At 39.1% G+C, this 19,274-nt stretch overlaps 1 protein-coding gene across 3 annotated transcripts in view; it reads right to left on the minus strand.

Annotated features, from left to right (window-relative positions):
* Positions 1-3,315: 3,315 nt before the first annotated feature.
* RNF17 (ring finger protein 17) overlaps positions 3,316-19,274 on the minus strand; it is a 187,592-nt gene continuing 171,633 nt past the window's right edge. For 2 of the 3 annotated variants that reach the window (XM_075198887.1, XM_075198885.1), the window contains 7 exons: positions 15,351-15,395; positions 12,737-12,853; positions 11,974-12,127; positions 11,464-11,599; positions 7,638-7,827; positions 4,287-4,386; positions 3,316-3,596 (listed from right to left, as the gene is read on the minus strand). In XM_075198887.1, coding sequence (XP_075054988.1) covers positions 4,291-4,386; positions 7,638-7,827; positions 11,464-11,599; positions 11,974-12,127; positions 12,737-12,853; positions 15,351-15,395 — 738 coding nt within the window. In that variant the 3' untranslated portion in view covers positions 3,316-3,596; positions 4,287-4,290. Of the gene's footprint in view, positions 3,597-4,286; positions 4,387-4,807; positions 4,867-7,637; positions 7,828-11,463; positions 11,600-11,973; positions 12,128-12,736; positions 12,854-15,350; positions 15,396-19,274 lie in introns of those variants that run through there. The other variant, XM_075198886.1, reaches the window with a different exon arrangement.

The raw sequence follows: 19,274 nt of genomic DNA on the forward strand, positions 1-19,274 counted from the left end.
CAGGACAGGGACAAATTAAATCTAACCGCTGACACTGCCTCAAAAGGATGAAACCCCTTCTCCATAATGGACTCAAGCCTAGCAAATTGACATTCACAAAACTCCAGGCAAACTCTTCAATATCTAAGTGGCTGATTCAATTAGCTGCAAGGTGTTATCATGCAGAAACACATAATGCGTGGCTTTTATGTTTAAGGTAAAGTTCTTCACAGTGGTGTGAGCAAAAATGAGCGATGGTTTTATTACCATAAATGCACTATGTTTTGCGCAGAAACACATTGCGGTTAAATTTTCTACTTTACTCTTATTATTTTAGATACAGTCTCAAGCAAAGTGCATCTCAAGTTACCTGGTTCTAAACACTACTCTTCAGCGGGAAGGAGATTGTATCCAGTCTTCTGCATATATCTGCCCCACACCTCTTCGTGCAATAAGTCTATTCGATGTCTGTGTATGAAGTTGCATTTATTCAAGTTGCTGATTACAAAACCATTACATAGAGTCTTCTTGATGGTATCTAATGCTGAACAAATATGGACCAATTGTGTATTTTGACCCAAGTGACAAGATCATATTCCAATTTGGCCATTCACTTCGGTAGCAAGAACTTCCAGGCCACATGATATAGTGTGAATATGACCATTCAGATTGCCGGTCGTTGTCACATCACAGTTGTCAATGTTGATTGGATTACTGGGCAGCACCGTACACAAATGGATGCCATTGTTGGCGATTCTGCTGCATGTGGCCAGCTTAACCAATGAAAGCAGTTAGACATGGAAATTAATTTACAAAGTCATGCCTGTGATTCCTTGATGACTATTTTATAGTTACCAGTTTCCCTCTTTCCAGTCATGGATAATATCTGCTTGCAGTTTTCTTTTTTACAAAAAGATTTATCTGTTTAATCAAATATCCATCATCAAATCATGTCTGCCTTTCATCTAAACTGTACTTATTAAAGGGCATCAATATGATTTTTTTCTCGTATGTTTTGATAAAGATACCTCCATATAAAAGGTTATATAATTCTTTAGTTATTGAATAAATGAGGGATTAAGGTGCTATCCACCATTTTCTTACAGTCACGTTTTATTTTGTTGCTTTCTTGTGGACAGTATAATGTGATTGTCTCTAGCCAGCGCTATTAGTGGTTTTCTTGTGGACAGTAATACCGCTTTCATACTGTCGCCCCGGCAATAGCCCGGGTTTTTCAAGCCGGGTTTTTGCCGGGGCTCGGAGCTTCCCAGCTCAGAAACACCATTCATACTGCACCTCGGACCCGGGAATTTCCCGGGTTGACCCCATTCATATTGCACAAGTCTGTGCCCTGGCAATTTGTGGGAGTCATCACCAGAGCAGTTTTCATTGGCTGAAAAATGGTGATGTCATTGAAAGGTGACTGTTGGAGAAAATTGCTTTTATTTCACTGAAAAAGTGTCTGCGTCAAAAAACCAAACTCCGATTCTGCTTCAGCTTGATCTGCACTCCACCATCCACCATTTCTCCTAAACTCCTTCTCGAATCTTCCACGGGCTCCCACCGATGACATCATCCTCCAGAGACAGGCAGACAGCCAATCAGCTTGTTTTCTGTGCAACCCGGGTTGAAAAACGACCCGGGAATTACCCCTCGATAAATCCCGGGTTGAAGACCCGGGTTTTTAGACCCAGGATTTTTTACTTGTACCATTCATACTGCACCAAGACCCGGGTTGTTTGAGCTCGCCCCGGCAAAAACCCGGGATTTTGGTGCAGTATGAATGGGGTATAAAATGTGATTGTCTCTAGCCAGCGCTATTAGTGGTTTTCTTGTGGACAGTATAATGTGATTGTCTCTAGCCAGCGCTATTAGTGGTTTTCTTGTGGACAGTATAATGTGATTGTCTCTAGCCAGCGCTATTAGTGGTGTTATTGTATTTAGAAAGCAAGATTAATTCCCTTTCATCTGGACAAGCACTGACTCATACTAAATAGCCAAGTAATGTTGCTTACAATAAAGAGATTTGGGTCTGCTGCATAAAATAACTCTGCAGCCTATATTTATGTTAAGTATCTTAATGAAAATATTCACATAAATAGAGATGTTTTATTCAAAAGGAGATGTATTTATGAGGGACGAAAAAGGAAATTCCAAATTTACACACTATGCTCTGTTTTGACACAAATTATAGTTGAATATATGCTGTATCGAACACTAACTTTACATGTTTTGTAACATTAAGATTACGTAATTGCCACCTTTATGTTGCTGGCATCCAGGAGATCCTGGAGAGGGGCTGTGGTGGGAGGACGGAAGGGGGCAGGGCAATTTGCGTCATTTGACCCCGCAGTCGTCATGTTGCGGGGCTAAAATGACGCGTTTCCCCGTGAATCGCATACTTTTAGAAGCCAATGTGCAGGGTGCGGGAGACTTGCCTTCTCTCCCAGGAATCTGGGAGACCTACCCAGAATTCGTGAGTCTCCTGGAGTGTTCCGGGAGAGTGGGAAAGTATGGTTAAGAAGCTAAAAAACAACTATGCCCTCTCCTTGTCTAAACCAGGGAAGACATTAAACAGTCATATGAAACTAGTATAGTCTTCTCCTATTGTCAGCACTGAGTCAGTGAGTCTAAAATATTAGTAATCTAAACTAATTTCACATGGCTCTATTAGTGCTGTCTAACAAGAGAACTAAGCCCTCTACCTGGCCAGCCTTTAAATAGAGAAATTCTAAGTGACATGATATATGACTGACCACAGTGTTCAGGTCATTGTATAGTGAACAGGGTTCCTAGAACCACATAACCCCACATTGTGCACCACCATATTTAATGGACATTTAGGAATGCACAATGGAAGATATGTATCTTATATTACAGTTTTTTGTAAATATCAATTGGTAGGAGGGACTAAATATAAAAAAATGTTATGTAATCTACATGTGAATTAGTAGCTATGGGAAATTACCCGAGTGGTGGGGGTCCCTTCCCTCCTTTTCTGCACTGGCGGAGCACCTGAAAAAAAATCAGGCCTCCATAAAGGAATACCGTAATGTTGGGCGAACCCTGTAGTGTCATTCCACCTACATAATATTGGAATATTTAACCATTAAGTCAGCAGGCTAAAACATGGCGTGACCTGGAGAGCAGGGCCCAACATTACACGTCACGGAGCAAATAAGAGTTCTCTCTTGTGGTGGCCAAATTTCATAAGAGCTCACAAGGCACAGAGGAAGGAGGACAAAGGGAAGGGACAGCCAAAATTCAGGTAAGGAGATGCAACACTTTTAAAACATTTATTGTACTAAGTGAAATTGACCATTTAATAAGACCTGATTAACTTGAAACACTTGAACAGTCATTTATTTCTCATTTTACACTTTTGTATTTTTAATTGGCAAACACATTATATATATATATATATAATGTTGTCATTAAATAACTTGCATAACAAAAAAAAAGAAAACGTGCATAAATACAAAGTCTGCACTCGGTCAGGAATACCATGCACATCTTAACCATACATTACCAAACACAGCAGGTGATACAATTACCCGCAAACAAACTAGGGAAACTCTTCTCTTCAGAGCAGAAAACTATTCAGGTAGCAGATATCTCTGCAAATAAACAAATATTAACACCATCAGTTTAATAGTCACACAAGAACAGTAACTTAATATGAAAATGATTATTAAAACACTACTAATTTTGGAGCAATCCCTATCCAGGAACCAGGAAATTCTATGACATCATACCTGGATATAACCAATGGCAGGCTATGAAAATCCGTGCCTATGAAACTGCTGTGGGACTACAAGGCCCAGCAAGCTAGAGACCTCATCTATGCCAGGCTTGAACAGCTTGTTCTCTTAGCTGCTTTGGGAACATAAGTCCCGGAATTCCTTGTCAACCTGAAACCATGTTTGTCAGATATGAGCAACCAGAGGCTGGCAGGACAGACTGAGATCTGTAGTTTCCACAGCAGCCGCTGAACCCAGGTCTACCTCTGGTTTATACTATACAAACCTATAGTCCCTTGAAAGTATTCAGCTGGAGGGCAATTAGTTTCCTATCCTATTACACACATTCTAGTTAGTAGTCACCAGATGTACATGGTGAATACGATCCTCAGCTCTGAAAACATTAGTTAAAATGGCTGTTCTAAGTTGTAAAGCAAGATTCAAAGATTGTGAATAAATGAAAGAACAAAGGAATAAACAAAAATATGCACCATATTCCATCAAAATGTTCAGACAACTTTAGTCTTCAAGTAGTAGTAAAAATAAATTCATAAAATAAATACTTACAACATTAATCTAACTCTGCCAGCCCAGAGGTTACCAATGGCTTGTGTACCAGCTGCTGATTTTCATCATACAGAAACACAGTGTTTTCTGGAGCACCAGACTAGAAAAGAAAAGGACTGTTTGACTTGTAGAAAGCAGAACAATTGCAATATACCCAGGTGATCAATGGTCACAGTTCAGGTAGGTCAATTTGTTTTGCAGATTATAGAAAATACAACATATGCATCTAAACAAAGTAAAAGGATAAGTCCGCTTTGGTGTACATATTTCTGTAACCTAAACTAAAAGACAGGGAACTTGAAGATGTAAATTTGACCCTTTTGGCTTTAAAGGTTTTTGTTTGTTAGGTGCTCTCTCTAGCAGAGTATCTAACATGATTTGCAGCTAAAAGGACCTGTATTTAGAGGGAGGCGTATTGTGTGCAATCCTTGGTATATGTTGCCCCTACCTCTGTATCCTAAGCCTAACATCAACTGTTTTGAAACACATTTTTTCTTTATCATTACTAGATAGTAAAATACCTATTTACTATTTGCATACATTATTCACACCACTTCAATTGCATCTGGAGATGTGACACCTGTCAAAAGAATGACTTTGTGAGTTACCAATAACACAATTTACCGTACTACACTTTACCAAAAAGGCTGGCATATGAAAATTTAGGCTGTAGTTATTTGTGGTCAGATTTTATGGCTGATCTTACTGAGGAGCATGGATTGGCTGTTATGTATCAAACTTTTGTGTTGTTGAGATCAGATATGTATAAGGGGGAAAGATCATTAAAAAAAAAAAAAAGAAGAATACCTATACTTAGAAAGCCCTAGAAAGTTCACAAGCGGCTCTCGACCACAAGGGTATACATTTTAACGAAACATCTGTGCTTCAGCCTATGTAATGAACTTGAAGACTTGATTCATGGTTCCATTATGGTTATTTGTGTATTCATATATGCATTCAGTTGTGGAACGTGATATAAACACTGAAAGGTTGAGGCAAACAATAAAACAAGATTTGAAAACTGCATTTATTGTCTAGAACAGATCTGTCCAACCTGCGGCCCTCCAGATAATGTGAAACTACAAGTCCCAGCATACCCTTCCAGCTATCAACTGGTTGTCTATTGGCAAAGCATGCTGGGGCTTGTAGTTTCACAACACCTGGAGGGCCGCAGGTTGGACAGGCCTGGTCTAGAATGTTGAAGAAAGACAGATAGAAAAAGACAGACAAAGACCTTTCAACTGAGAAACGATAGCAAGCCAAATACTACTGTGTATTGTATGTAACCATAACTATGGCTTTATTCAGACACATGACAATGCTAAACCAACAATTCCTCCTGCAGGAGTTAATAACTTCCCAGTTTTGCTGAAAGAGTTGGAATTAGTGGCAAAACAAAAAAATACATATTTCTGTATATTACGTGATACGATTTCTATTTAATAAATAAGCAAACTGATGAAGCATATATAAATAATCTATTATATTTCATTTTATAACATAAGAACAAATTCAGCCACAATTGAATTAGAAGGTGACTAGGCACAAAACTCTTCTCCCCCAATACAAACAGAAGGTTTGTGAATGTTTGTGCAAGTCTGTTGAGTAGCTGGTAAGTTTTAACATGTAAAAAAGGCTGTGATCTGTTTCCTGTGGAAAGGTAAACTCCACCCAGGAAAAAGGATTTTGATCTCATGTAACAAGAGGAAGTGAAGCTCTCTTTGTTGACTGATTTGACCTGGATAGGACATGCAGAGATATCTCCCGGCTGTTGGAAACTAAGTTTAATGGAATGGTGGTCTGTATATGGGGTCTGGGAAGGCTCTGGCTAGCAGGAAAAATTTTATAATGGAGTTTTGAATGGAAGGTGGTCGAATCTGGATGCATATGGTAGAGTATGTGAAATCGAATGATCATTTATCTTTGGTTAGAGAATATAGCTGAGATATGGGAGTTCATATACAGATGGTAAATGTGAATGGAATTGTTATGATTATACTGTATGTCAGCTGTTTGAGTTAAAGGAAAAAGCTTGTGTGCTTGTTAGATTTGAATGGAATTGTCTGAGTTCAGATAAAATGAAGTTTTGGTCATTGTAGCATTTGTGTTGGTTGGAAAAGTTATTTTGTGTGATATGGCTTGCTGGCTCTCACTACATAGATGTCTTTTGTGTAAAATAGATATTTGTGGTGGACTTACAAGTATATTACTAGAAGTTTAAGACTTGGGCCCTGTTTATTGGTGTGAGCTATTTGAGTTCTTGGAAAAGGCTAATGGAAATTGCAAATGCTGTGTAATGGAAGTGTATGGTTATAGTTTGTTTAATGCAGTTTAGTGTAAAGGTATAGTAAGTGCATGGAAGCTGTGCATGTTAGATAGAATGGTTGTTTTGGAAAAGTATTTCATGGGAAAGTGAAGAAAACGTGAAGATGGTATACTGTTTGTTATATTACTGAGATTTTGATTTAGATTGGAAAGCCTGCTATGATGTTTGTTAAAGAGTGTGACTGAGATCAGCACTTAGATGATAGTAAATGATTGGATTGTTCAGGAAGTGGTAAGATTGTTCAATATAAAGTTTTTTTAGACTGTTTGTTTCAGAGTTACAAACTACCTTTTAAACCATGTGGTTTATTGCTGAAGATTGAAATAGTTAATATGGCAGCAATGTGAAATACCAGGTGTTTAGAGCATGGTGAGTTCAGACAAGAGAAAATGGATCTAGAAGCTTCATGCTTGTAAAATGGCTGCCATCTAGAAGCTTCCATGTGAAGGGAATGTGGATAGTGAATAATGGCTGTTGGACTTTGACTGAGGTAAGTGAAATGAAATGATAGATGAATAAATGGTACAAGTTTTGAGATAAATGTGAAAATATTTAGGTTAAAATGTGTGCTTGATTATGTCTCTCTACCCCCCTCCACACATATTCACACACCTTTAGACAATAGTCAAAACACAGACACAATGACTTATGTATTTATATAACAGGTAATTGACTGCAATGTATTGTATGAAACTAAATCTGTTGATTTTGTATAAATACATTGTTTACTGTTTTACAATATATGCATACATTTTATAATTAGAATGTTAATAATACAACACATTGTAAATGAAGCTATATCTTGTGTGGTTATTCCTGAAGAGATAAGCAAAAGTTATATGAATATTGGTCCTGTGGATTTAAGAGAAAATAAGAATTATAGTTCTTAGGTTGAATCAGAATTACCTTTGTGAGGAGATGGTTGACCGTAATAGTCAAAAGTAACGTTATTAGGGAGATTAAAACCCTGTATCCTAAAATAGTACCCTTTTACACAAACCATTTATATATAAAAAGATTCTTACAACAAAAGTCGCAGATAGTGTTTTTCCTTGAACTAAGTCGATCATATCATACAATGCTTTAAAGCTCCATTCAAGGCAATAAGGGACTCTGTCTGTCTCAAAATCCTCTTTAGGAGGCTTGAATCCAGCCAGTTTGACTTTAATAGCTTTTGCTGGATACTGAATAAGGAAAGCAGGAAGCTGAAACAAACTTTAAAAAATAAAATATGGTTAGGACAGAAAGCCATTACCGTTCTACTAAGCAAATGTTACAAATCACCTTTAAAAGGAATCATACGTCCATCAATAGAATCTGAAAGCTACTAAATTTGTAAGAAGAAATACACTTTTTACGTAATTAACTCTTAGAAGATCACGATCTTGATACATTTCCAGAGATTTTGTTGTGTCCCCCCCCCCCATCCTGTCACAGGTATTTTCCAGGTTAGGGATATGTGCGGAAGAGTATAATAAATACCCCTGTTTTTGTGGGGAGGGTGTAGAAGTTGTGAAACATCTCCTGTAGAATGATAAATAAGATTTTTAAAATTACATGTGTTCATGTATTTCTACCCTTATTTCCCAAAAATATTTTCTAGCAACTATTTAATAGAAACACTATGGGCTAAATTTACTAAATGGTGGGTTTGAAAAAGTGGAGATGTTGCCTATAGCAACCAATCAAATTCTAGGTTTCATTTTGTAGAATGCACTAAATAAATAAAAAGCTAGAATCTGGTTGGTTGCTATAGGCAACATCTCCACTTTTTCAAACCCACAGTTTAGTAAACTGTGAGGAAGATTCAATTATTATTATCTTTGACTTATAAGGCACCACAAAGGGTCCGCAGCGCCGTACATTACATATAAAGAAAACAGAACCAAGACACAACATGATACAAAAATGTATACAAACACAGATGGACAGGGTAAAGCAAATCAGATTATATCTGGGACAGATAGTGAAAGGGATGGTAGAAATCAGCGAGAAAGCCAAATCTTAAAATGACAGGGAAAACAGGGCTAGGGAAGCAGGCCAAGAGGTACAGAGAGTGAAGGAACAGTTGAAGGAGCACACAAGGAAAGAGGGCCCTGCTCATGAGAGCTTACATCCTAAAGGGAAGGAGGAGACACAAATAGGGTGGTACTAACTGGGGGAGAGAGCCAGGACAAGGAAGCTAGTAGGAGTACAATCCTGGCGATGTGCCATGTAGACATCACCGAGATGTCCGGCTGTGCACTTTACCAGACATTATGGTAGGAACCTCCGCTCATTTTTAGGTGCACCTCTATGGGAGATGAGATTCCTGCTATAACAAAGCACAATGTGTCTCTGCAGACATTCCGGAGACAACGCGTTGAATTGAATTTCCCCCTATGTCGAGTTCAGTACTGTAATTTATACAATGATTACAAGTCCTATACATTAAGCACCGGCACTGCAAGATTCATTCCGTCACCAATGGTGTCTGCCACTTTCACAAGAAGGAGAATATTGTGTATTACTTATGGATTTTTATTTATTTTATTTACTTGTTTATGGATTTGCTTTATTGTTGACTTGTCATCTGGTAGCCATTTTGAAGTATGTAGTGTATGTGTCATTCAGACATTAATCATCACAATCTACTTACTCCCATAAATGATTTTTAAAGTCCAAGTAGCTCTTTCAAAAATTAACTGCGATCCAGAAATCCTATTTTTTTGGTTTTTTTTTTTATATAAACTTCAACATGAAATGGTTACACAATAAATTTCAAGTTAAGTTACCAAATATTGCCGGCAACTGTACATAGAACACTCCCAAAATCTTCATTTGTAGACACGATGACACTTTACGATAACATATCTGATAACACTCCAATGTAATCATTTTCACAGATATCCTCCTGCTGGACAAGTCCTAAACAGGTTTTTATATATATGTAAAACCTTTTCTCTTTCCTATACTTCCTGAACATGCTATATCCTCTAAAATGCACTGCCCAGTCATGCCTTTCATCCAGTCAAGACTCAATTGTAACTATATCATAATTTTTTTCCAACATCATTATTTCTAGTTAATTTCTTTTGTTTAGCCAACTCCAAGGATTTGTTACCACACATTTGATATTATTATGCTGCCACTTTTAAATTTTCATTCCACCTTATTAAATCTTCTAAATCCTCCCTCTACTTCTCCCTTATTTCCCTTCACTAAACCCAGGTATTTGCTTTTACAAGATTATCTGTACATTTTCCCCTCTCAAACACACACTACTTTTGCTATGACCTAGTATCCCCCTACCTTGTTTCTAGCTCAGTAAACAAAACAAAAAATACTACAGAGGAATGTTGCTTGATAATTGGATTTTTAAACTTCTGTTAAATCCTTTTCTCTTAGTCCATTGGGGGACACCAGATACCTTGGGTTATAGCGTAGGCATGCAAGCACTTTAAATGTCTTAAAAATTGTCAGAGGCTCCTCCCTCTTTATACCCCACTCCTGCAAGGACCTCAGGTATGTTTAACCAAAACTCAGAGAGAAACAAACACAGGGGGGAAAAAAGAATAAAAATCTTCCTTACAAAAACACGGGGTAGTATTCTGTTTTGCACGCAAGTTAAATACTGACTGTTTTTTATGTAGCACACAAATATCAACTTTAAATTTCAGTGTACAAATAAACTATAAAGTATTTGTGTGAGGTTGAGAGGGTGGCTGAGGAATATTATAAGCTTGTCTGAAGAGGTGGGTTTTCAGAGAACGATAGAAAGTTTGTAGACCAGAGGAGACTCTCATTGTGCGAGGGAGAGGAAACCATAGAGTGGGTGCAGCCCGAAAAGTCCTGTAACTGTGAATGGGAGGATGTCATGAGTCCTGGATGTCTTATACCTGGTGCACGGCCAGTATCAGATCATTCACCCACGTCGGTCAGAAGGAACTCTCCTCTTCAACCCTATAAGCACTTCGCCCTCCTCCTGGAAAGAACTGTTAGATTCTAATTCATTCCCAGGTTGATGTGCCACTATACTTCTTCGCTTATGCAAGGAGGTAGGCATGGCAGATTCCAACATCCTCCCTAAAGAGGATGAAACCCTAACCAGGCGCCGAACTGAAGTAGCCAGACTTCTGGCCCATAATGGTTTCTCATGAGCCCTCACCATAGGTCTCACAGGATCCTGGCTTGACGCCCCTTACTCAGGATCCACCAAATAGCCCCCAGAGCCGGAGGGAATCTCGGAAGGACAAGCTCAGCAATAGAATTGACTAGGGCCCTAGTGGAGATGGGTTCTGAAATGACTGTACCAAAGCCCTCAAGTGCACACAGTACCCGATCCCCAGACTAGCAGGCTGCGCACCTAGCATCTGACTGTCCAAAAGGCAATTTGGAGTTGCATCTGATGCAGGTAAACTTTGTAATATAAGTTACCCCAGTCTGAGGCCCTAGAGGCTGGAAGAGGGTTAAACTCACCCTCTGCTGCTCCGCTGGTGCGTGGTGATATCCGTGGCTGCCTTCTGGCACCTCTGATCCCCCGCAGTGTACAACAGTCTCTGCGTTGCACTGCCAAATGCCACCAGACCGTAGCTGTGGAACTCAGAGCCGTCAATGTGGCCAAATAAATAAAGAAAATGATCGAAAATGCTGCAGAAGGCAGCACCTATACATGAAATTGCCCCCTGCATTGCTGAAGTGGAGTATATAGGGGAGGAGCTACAGACAACTTAAGAATTTTAAAGTGCCCGCACACTTGGATCTACATTATACCCCAAGGCATCCAATGTCCCCCCAAAGGATGCCTGAGAAATTAATAATACACTGGGTGGGCGTCTCAAGAAGTATAAAGTAATGTGTTTAATTTCTTACTTGTATGCTTCAACTACTGCTGTAGATCCATAATCGACAAACTCCACAAGACAGGTTACAGGATCATAACTTTTAATGGACTGCAGTCGTGCTCTATGTAGCAAACCATCATTGTAATATGCAAGACAAGGCATTTCTGTAAACAAAACAAGAGTTCACATTCCGTTAATATATAGTACATGAAAATGAATACACTCTTCTTGATTGTGCGAACAGACATTTTACTGGCACGTGCATCTGCTAAAGAAAGGGATCGTAGCTTCAACAAGGCGTTTAGACCTGTCCTCCACTAACAATTAGAAGGTAGAATATTCCTTCATGTTTGCGAAATCAGTGTCTGTTTGTGGCACTACATGACATTGAACTAAATGATCCATTTCTATATCAACACTATGCAGATAAACAAATCACATAATTTAAGTTTTGTAGATCTTATATTGATCTTTGCAAGATGTTGACATAACATGTCTATCTTTACATGAATAACAATGTTACACATCTACACAATACCTGTCCTAAAATCTGTCACACATGGCAATGTATCTGCTTCATTGTTGATTCTTTTAAGGCTGGATTCAACAGGATAAAAGTCACTGTTATGGTTACAATCCCCAGAGGCATTCAATATTGATTTTCCAGCTCCATTATCAATGGAAATAAAGACCTGTAGAAAAGGGAAAGGTACAGAGAAGAGAGCATTTAGCTATGCTAGTAAAAATATTCTAAAAATGTCAAAACTAGTCACAAGTTATGCAGTTGAAGGATTATACCTACACAACTATCTAAGAGGAACTTATTACGTTAAAAACATTATTTGAAGCCATATAAAATGAAACTAAGCATTTAGACCTTCGTCAGAGGTCAAGGAACAGTAAAGATGGGTACACACTTATGCAATTATCGTGCAGATCAGATGACAGAAAAGGTTGGTATTCCAAGTCACTTGGCAACAATGAAATATATATATTACTTAGTATTATATACTAAGTATCCCGCAAAGAAAAAAATCAGTCTCCAAAATGTACTGTATACTTAAAAAAATCAATTTTGCTCACACAATGTGAAAGTACAATCCCTCTCCAATTGACTTTTAATGATTCAACCAGAAAGATATTCATAGGAAACCAAAGACAAGACCCTTAAATTTCAAATAAATCTTCAGATGGCCATGTAATTTACATGTCTTTAGGTTGTATTTGCAATATTAGGCAGTACCATATTTCATCACAACTTCAAGTGAATGTGTACAGAAAATTAGTAAATAATGACTTACAAGGTTTGGTGTTTGCAAGTGTGTTACTTTCACTGTAAAAAGTTCTCCTGGGCGAGGTAATGATGGTAAAGAGTATTTAGGTAATAATGGGGTTTCCAATTCAGTTTGAAGCACTTCCTAAAACGAATGACACAAAGCATGGAGAATAAGACCTTACACTGTGAGATGTTAGATCAGCATATTGTAATCCTTTTTATAACACAACCATTTCTGAGGAAGCCTGGTCTGGGCGAAATGCGTGGACGAAATGCGTAGGAACAAACTGACATTTGCTACATACTACATCTGACGTCAGAAACCTACTACTAAGCCTGTGGTTCACTCCCCATCGTGCATTTATTTGTCTCCATGCAGCTGCTAACAAGGAACTCCTGGACGGACAGAAACCGCCAACACAGCTGCATATGCGCGCGGACGCACCACCCGAGCATCAGCTATCCGTTACTTTGGGTAGGTAATAGGAGGACGATTAAGTACGTTACCTTGACTGCCCTGGAGATCGGTGGGTCCGGCAGTATTGATTGTATAATGCAGACATTGTGACAACATTTACCCTGTCACCAGTTTGGTGTCGACTAGGTAAGTGCTGAAATAATCATTGCTGGAAATTTGCACCCAAACCCTTCGCATAGAGGCAACATTAGTGTGCTGATCAGCCTGCGGGCGATTCTCTCTCGCTTGTTATCTCCCTATTAAAATGTAAACCAGCACAAGCACTCCCCAGTTCTGCAAGTAACCACTAGCTCTGCTCAGACCACAGGTGCTGTAGATTCATTAAGTTAATCTGGGAAGAGTAATGTATGCATACGCTGCATACTTTTCATTTATCTGGCATGTGTAGTACGATTCTATTGTGGTGCCATTTGATGTCAGAGAAATGTATTGTGGGGAATCTTGCTATTATACTTAAAAGTAACACATTGCATCACGTGCAATTCAAAAAGAGTCAATGTGCATTGCATGGATGAAGTTCTGTCAGGTTCGTTTAACACTTGCTACATCTGGATCCGTTCAACCCCTAGTCTACAAACCCCAACTGCTGCAATATAAACCAACAAAGGACTGGTCTCAGCCCCTCCCAATTTCTAATTATAGGAAGGAGAAGAGTATTGAATTTTTATTGAATGTTTATGCACTTTTATATTAAATAGATGTCTATGAAAAACAACAACAAAACAAAGAGTGGACACTTCAGTTTGGGATGCTCAGAGCTTTGTACTACAATTACATTGCACTACTAGTACTCTGTAAAGTAGACTTTCCACACCTGAACATAAACACTTTGGGTAATTTTAGACCATCATTATTGATGTGTTTAAACGAGTTTGTTCTAAACAAAATTGAATATTTGGAATTACATTTTTATTTTTATGTCCAATAGGTCTATTATAACTGACAGCAAGTATGCATTATAGTAGTTGTATGATAAGATTTATCCGGGTCAAATATTACGTTTTCATGATGTTGAAAGGATGCATTAAAATTTAGAGTGTACATAATGGTCTTCACCTCTGCAGTTACAATTCAGCATATAATTTGTCATAAATGGTAGTAGCCATATATATATATGTGGAGAAATGAATCCTGCTGGAGACAGTGACATCACGGAGCATAGTTGTGTTTCAGGATTACATAACCTATCTCACTAGCGGCAGGCAGATTGTACAAGTACTGACACTATTCCAGGCATATTCTTGTCTTTTACACTAGGCTGTGCATTTATGCGTTCAGTCATATGACTAGAGTCTTACTTGAACCGCTATTGGAGAATTACAATGTTTAAAAATAAAAGGCAGCAAAATCCAAGATGCAGAGCAGACAACTTATTTAGAGGATAACATTCAGGTAAATACCCCCTACAATAATGGTCTGTCTGCCAGTTATACTAAACACATCTCTGAGTGATACAATTCATTTTTGTGCATTATAGCTCAGGCCACTTTCTAACGGCTGTAAGACTTCGTTTAATCTACAGCTTTAAATAAAGAGTGGCGTGTGGGTTATTCCACAACAAATCAACACAGGGTTTCAAATTGACCTTTTCAGATTCAATAAAATTTGGTATAATAAATGCTGCCATTGGTGTAAAGGAAACCCCCAAATCTTAGGCTGATATGTGCACTGAAGTGACACGCCTTTAAAGCTGCAATTTTTTAACAAAAAAATTGCTTTTAACTTTTATTAATTTGCTTTTGCAATTGCAGGAGTACACATTTTGTCATCTTCTACAATGGGCACATATGACTTCACATTGTGCACAGGTCAGTGTGTCATGTCACTGAGAGCAGGGTAGGTGGCCTCAATGTGTTCAATGAAGTGCCAGTGAGTTAATAAGGTATCTAACAGTGCACAGCATGAGAAATGTCAGCATCAATTTGAGAAGAGGGAATGAGAAACAGAAACACAGTAATTGTGCAATAATTTGACTCGAGTACTGGAAAAGCTGATTTTCATTTTCTTATGCTACAACACCTTTTATTCCAAAGATCAACAGTATCTGAAACTGCTTACATTTACTTAAATAAGCAAAGATACAGTTTAAAAAAATAATAAAAACAAGCAAAAAAAACAAAAACCCAAGATCCCCCACACACAAAACAAAGAAACAACTGACCTGAAAATCAATTTCCCAATTTTTCTTCTGAGGAAAGTGTGTTTCCTGAAACAAATTGTTAAATCATTAAAACTTAATCTGCTTGAATCAATGCCATAAGAGCGCATGGTGGCAGGAGAAGGTGATAAAAATAGCAAAATCCTTAATGAAAAATCCTATTCTCATACATTTAGTGACACAGGACCACGGGGTAAAGCTGGTCTCACTAGAAGGTGGACACTGACAAGGTAAAAACAACAATACATAATACCATTAATGCTGCATCCCCCATACTTGCTACGTTTGAACGCTACAAAGCTATAACAATTATAGAGACCTTGGAAGCGGCACAATATTTACGTGTGCCTTCCAGCATAAGTCTAAATATCTGAGAGTAGAGAGAAGACACTACTGACCAGAATGCAGCCTTACCTATGTCAGGTGGAGAGGGGTAAGGCAAAAATTGGGTTTCTGCACTTACATTAAATACTTTTTTCTGAGTTCAATGGGGAACACTGGAAGCACTGAAGTAGAGTATGGTGACAAGAGGCAATTTCAAATATGCTTCCAAAAACTTAAGGTTCACCCCCTCTATAACCCGATGGGAACAACAGTTATTTTTTAACAAATTCCCAATGACAGAACCAGGAGTATTGAACAAGGAGAGGAAAGAACAAGGTTCTCCAACAAAACTACTGGAACAAATCCTTAACAAAATTAAGAAGTGACCAAACAGCATAAAGGGTGGGCGTCCAGTGTCCCCCATTGGACTTCGAGAAAAGGACTTCACACAAATCACATTTTCTCTTCCATCCTATGGATACATGGAGTCATCCAAAAGCTGTACCTAAAGGAAGGTACGCTCTAAATTCTTTGTCCACAGCACCTTCCTTCCAAGACTCGCATCTTTGCATACAAAAATGTTGCATCAAAAAAACAAAAACGTATACTAAAAACCAGGTCACCATCCAACAGAGGTGCCTAGTTGAAACCTTAATCTGCGTCACCTAAGAAGCACCCACTAAACAGGAGGAATGTATCGGCACATTTTCAGGGACAGGCATAAAGGAAACCTAGCGAATTACTGAAGTAATCCACCTGACAGTGATCTGCTTAGAGGCTGTTGTGGGCATCATAGAGGTACTATTAACTAGATCTTAAAGGCCCTGACCACAGCCATAGAAAGAGACCTCTTCATCTGTAGACCAACCCTGGTCAAATAGCCGGAAACACAAAGTACTCATTCAGAAGGGACTTGGGATTCAACTTAAGGAGAAATAAGGCTTAGGCCAAAAATTGGCACTGTCTTGAGGAAAAAGAAAAAGACTCGCAAGACAGAGTCGCCAGCTCTTAAATTCTCCGAGCTGAGGAGATAATCAAGAGATATGAAGCCTTCCAGGTAAGGAGGTTTCACGTCACAAAATAAAATATTGAAAATGTAAAGAGCTGCAAGGCCGACAGCACCAGGAAAAAATCCCTAGGAGCTACCGGTGGGATGTATGGAGGTTGTACAGGCATCAATCCATGAAAGAAAGGAAATTCAAAGTCCAGGTGTCTGTCTTATCTTTGTCCCTTTGTGAAAACTGGAATCATTTTTTTTTTTTTACTGGAACTACAGACTAAGCCTCCAAATCCCCATCCAGACCACTGTGCAAGAAGAGAAATAGACTGCCAGGCCAAAAATAAAATATAGGAGTCCCTTTACCAGGACCTATAGGTCCTGCAGAGCGAGATAGAATTCCTGGCCAAAACCAGCTTCCTAGACCTGAGCACTGTCTGACACATGCTGACCTGAAAGCCCTTGGGCCTTATAGATCATGGAGCATTGCCTCACACTTTCTAACACTACTCATGCACACTTCACACTCCAATACCTCAACCTACCTACTTTATACACCTTTCAACATCTATTCCCCAATACTATCGCACACTTGCTTTTTCCACATGGTAATCCATCACACACATCCCGAGTACCTCCCCCTCTATCACCTGCTCCATACCTCCCTACTACTATTCTGACCCCACCAACCATAATCACTCCTTCCTAAGCCTTCCATACCCACCATTGCCATACACCCTACCTCTTTACTCATTCCACTGTACCTTTAATTTCAAAAGTACAGTATACTTTCCACTTTATTTGACTGTACCATAATTGTAACCCAAATTGTACTCAATCTAATACTCACAATACTATATCTTGCAACCCCTAGCACTCTATACAAGGTACCACTTATCCACCCTCTATGGACCATAGCTGAACCTCCATATATAACATCTATGGATCACAACTCCTGTAAAACTACACCACTGCCATTTAACACAAGAAGTGCTCCACGGCTATAGACAGTATAGCAATAGCAGAGTTACTGTCAAACTGCAGACATACATCATAAATCTTTCTTCCCCTTTTGCGACAACATGGGACAATTTTTACAAGCTTACATTAAGTTTATCAATTAGCTTGTCAGGATGGCAGCAATTGCAGTGGTGCAACCATTTTTCTCCTTTGGATGGGGAGCTGGATTCATCTGGCTGTTTCTCGTTGAATGTGGGCCAGCTGCAGCCTGTACGGCCCAAAATGCAAAATGAGATTTCATGTTGCAGAATGGGTTATTTATAACGATCCTCAAGGGGTAGAAATTTCATACATAATAGGTTGTTCCCAGTTTACTGGGTGGCAGAAAAGGCTTTTCACTGCTGTAAAGCTACTTGAATTTTACATGTCCTGGAAGCTCGATGTTGGCTAATCAATACATACATTAATGTGATAAAACAAACAAACAAAAATAAAATCAAGGCATTTAATACATAACTGAAGCTGCAAAAAGCTGTACGTTAGGTGAAACGAGTTAAAAATAGGAATGTCAGAACTAAATATATTTGAGATAAAGTTCATGAAAATAAGCATCCTGCATCAATCAATATTTGAAATTTGCCCTGTTCTACCTTCTGTGGACAGGGTGGAAGGGGACACACCTGGGACAAGTTAGAAACTGACTGCATCCAACTCATCCTGATTGTGGGACTGCAACTTCTGTCTCTATTCACATCATAGTACCACACTGACCCCTGTACGGAGCGTAAGATGGGTGTGATCAAACACCTATTCAATGCTGTTAAGGAGGATCCCTAACCCTAGGACATGACCAATAGCTCCTTGAAACTGATGCCCCCGTAACCCACTGCAGATGACCTATCCAAATTCTACAGGCTCTAAATACGGAAGCTGAAGTTTCTGGTACCGGTAGTGTAACTGTGGTATAGTGTTTTATTCCCCGAGACGGCTTTCTGCTTTTCTGCCAATAGACAGCCGGGCGGGTGCGCTCTAGTCTAACACCTATCTGGCTAATTAGTGAATTTATTAGTCTACTCCTGGGGCTTATTTAGTCCTCCTCTTCTCTATTTTCTGATTTGTTCCTGCCGGTTATAGAGTTTATCTCCTTTATCTCTGGGGATAGCTGACATGCTGTGTTGCTCACTCCTGATAGATTTCCTGTTTTTGACCCGCTTGAACTCTGATTGCCCTGACCTCTGCCTGTTCTTTGGATATCATGGCTTGCTGCCAGCCATGACCTTTTGGTCTGTTTCTGACTACTCTGTTTGCTTTGGACCCCTGACCTCTGCTTACGTCTGCCCACCCGTTATCATCTGGATTCCCTCCTCCAGCCTTGCCGCTGCGATTTTTGTTAATAAGCTTGCACTACAATAGAGTTAAGACCTGGGGGCATCCGAGTACCTGTGAGAGCATCAAGTTCTACAGGATAAGTGGCTGCTATAGGCGTAGACCTCTACCGCTAGTTCTAGAAGTTTATTACGAGACCGGTCAGCCTAACAAGGGACTGTTATTTTATATGACAAATCTGAAATTGCACCATAAATCTTTGGTACCATGTGGAATCCTGTTTAAAATTGTGCATTTTCTCTAGGTACCATGTACTTCCT

This window comes from Mixophyes fleayi, chromosome 2, assembly GCF_038048845.1.
Source record: "Mixophyes fleayi isolate aMixFle1 chromosome 2, aMixFle1.hap1, whole genome shotgun sequence".
In the NCBI taxonomy this organism is placed as follows: domain Eukaryota; kingdom Metazoa; phylum Chordata; class Amphibia; order Anura; family Limnodynastidae; genus Mixophyes; species Mixophyes fleayi.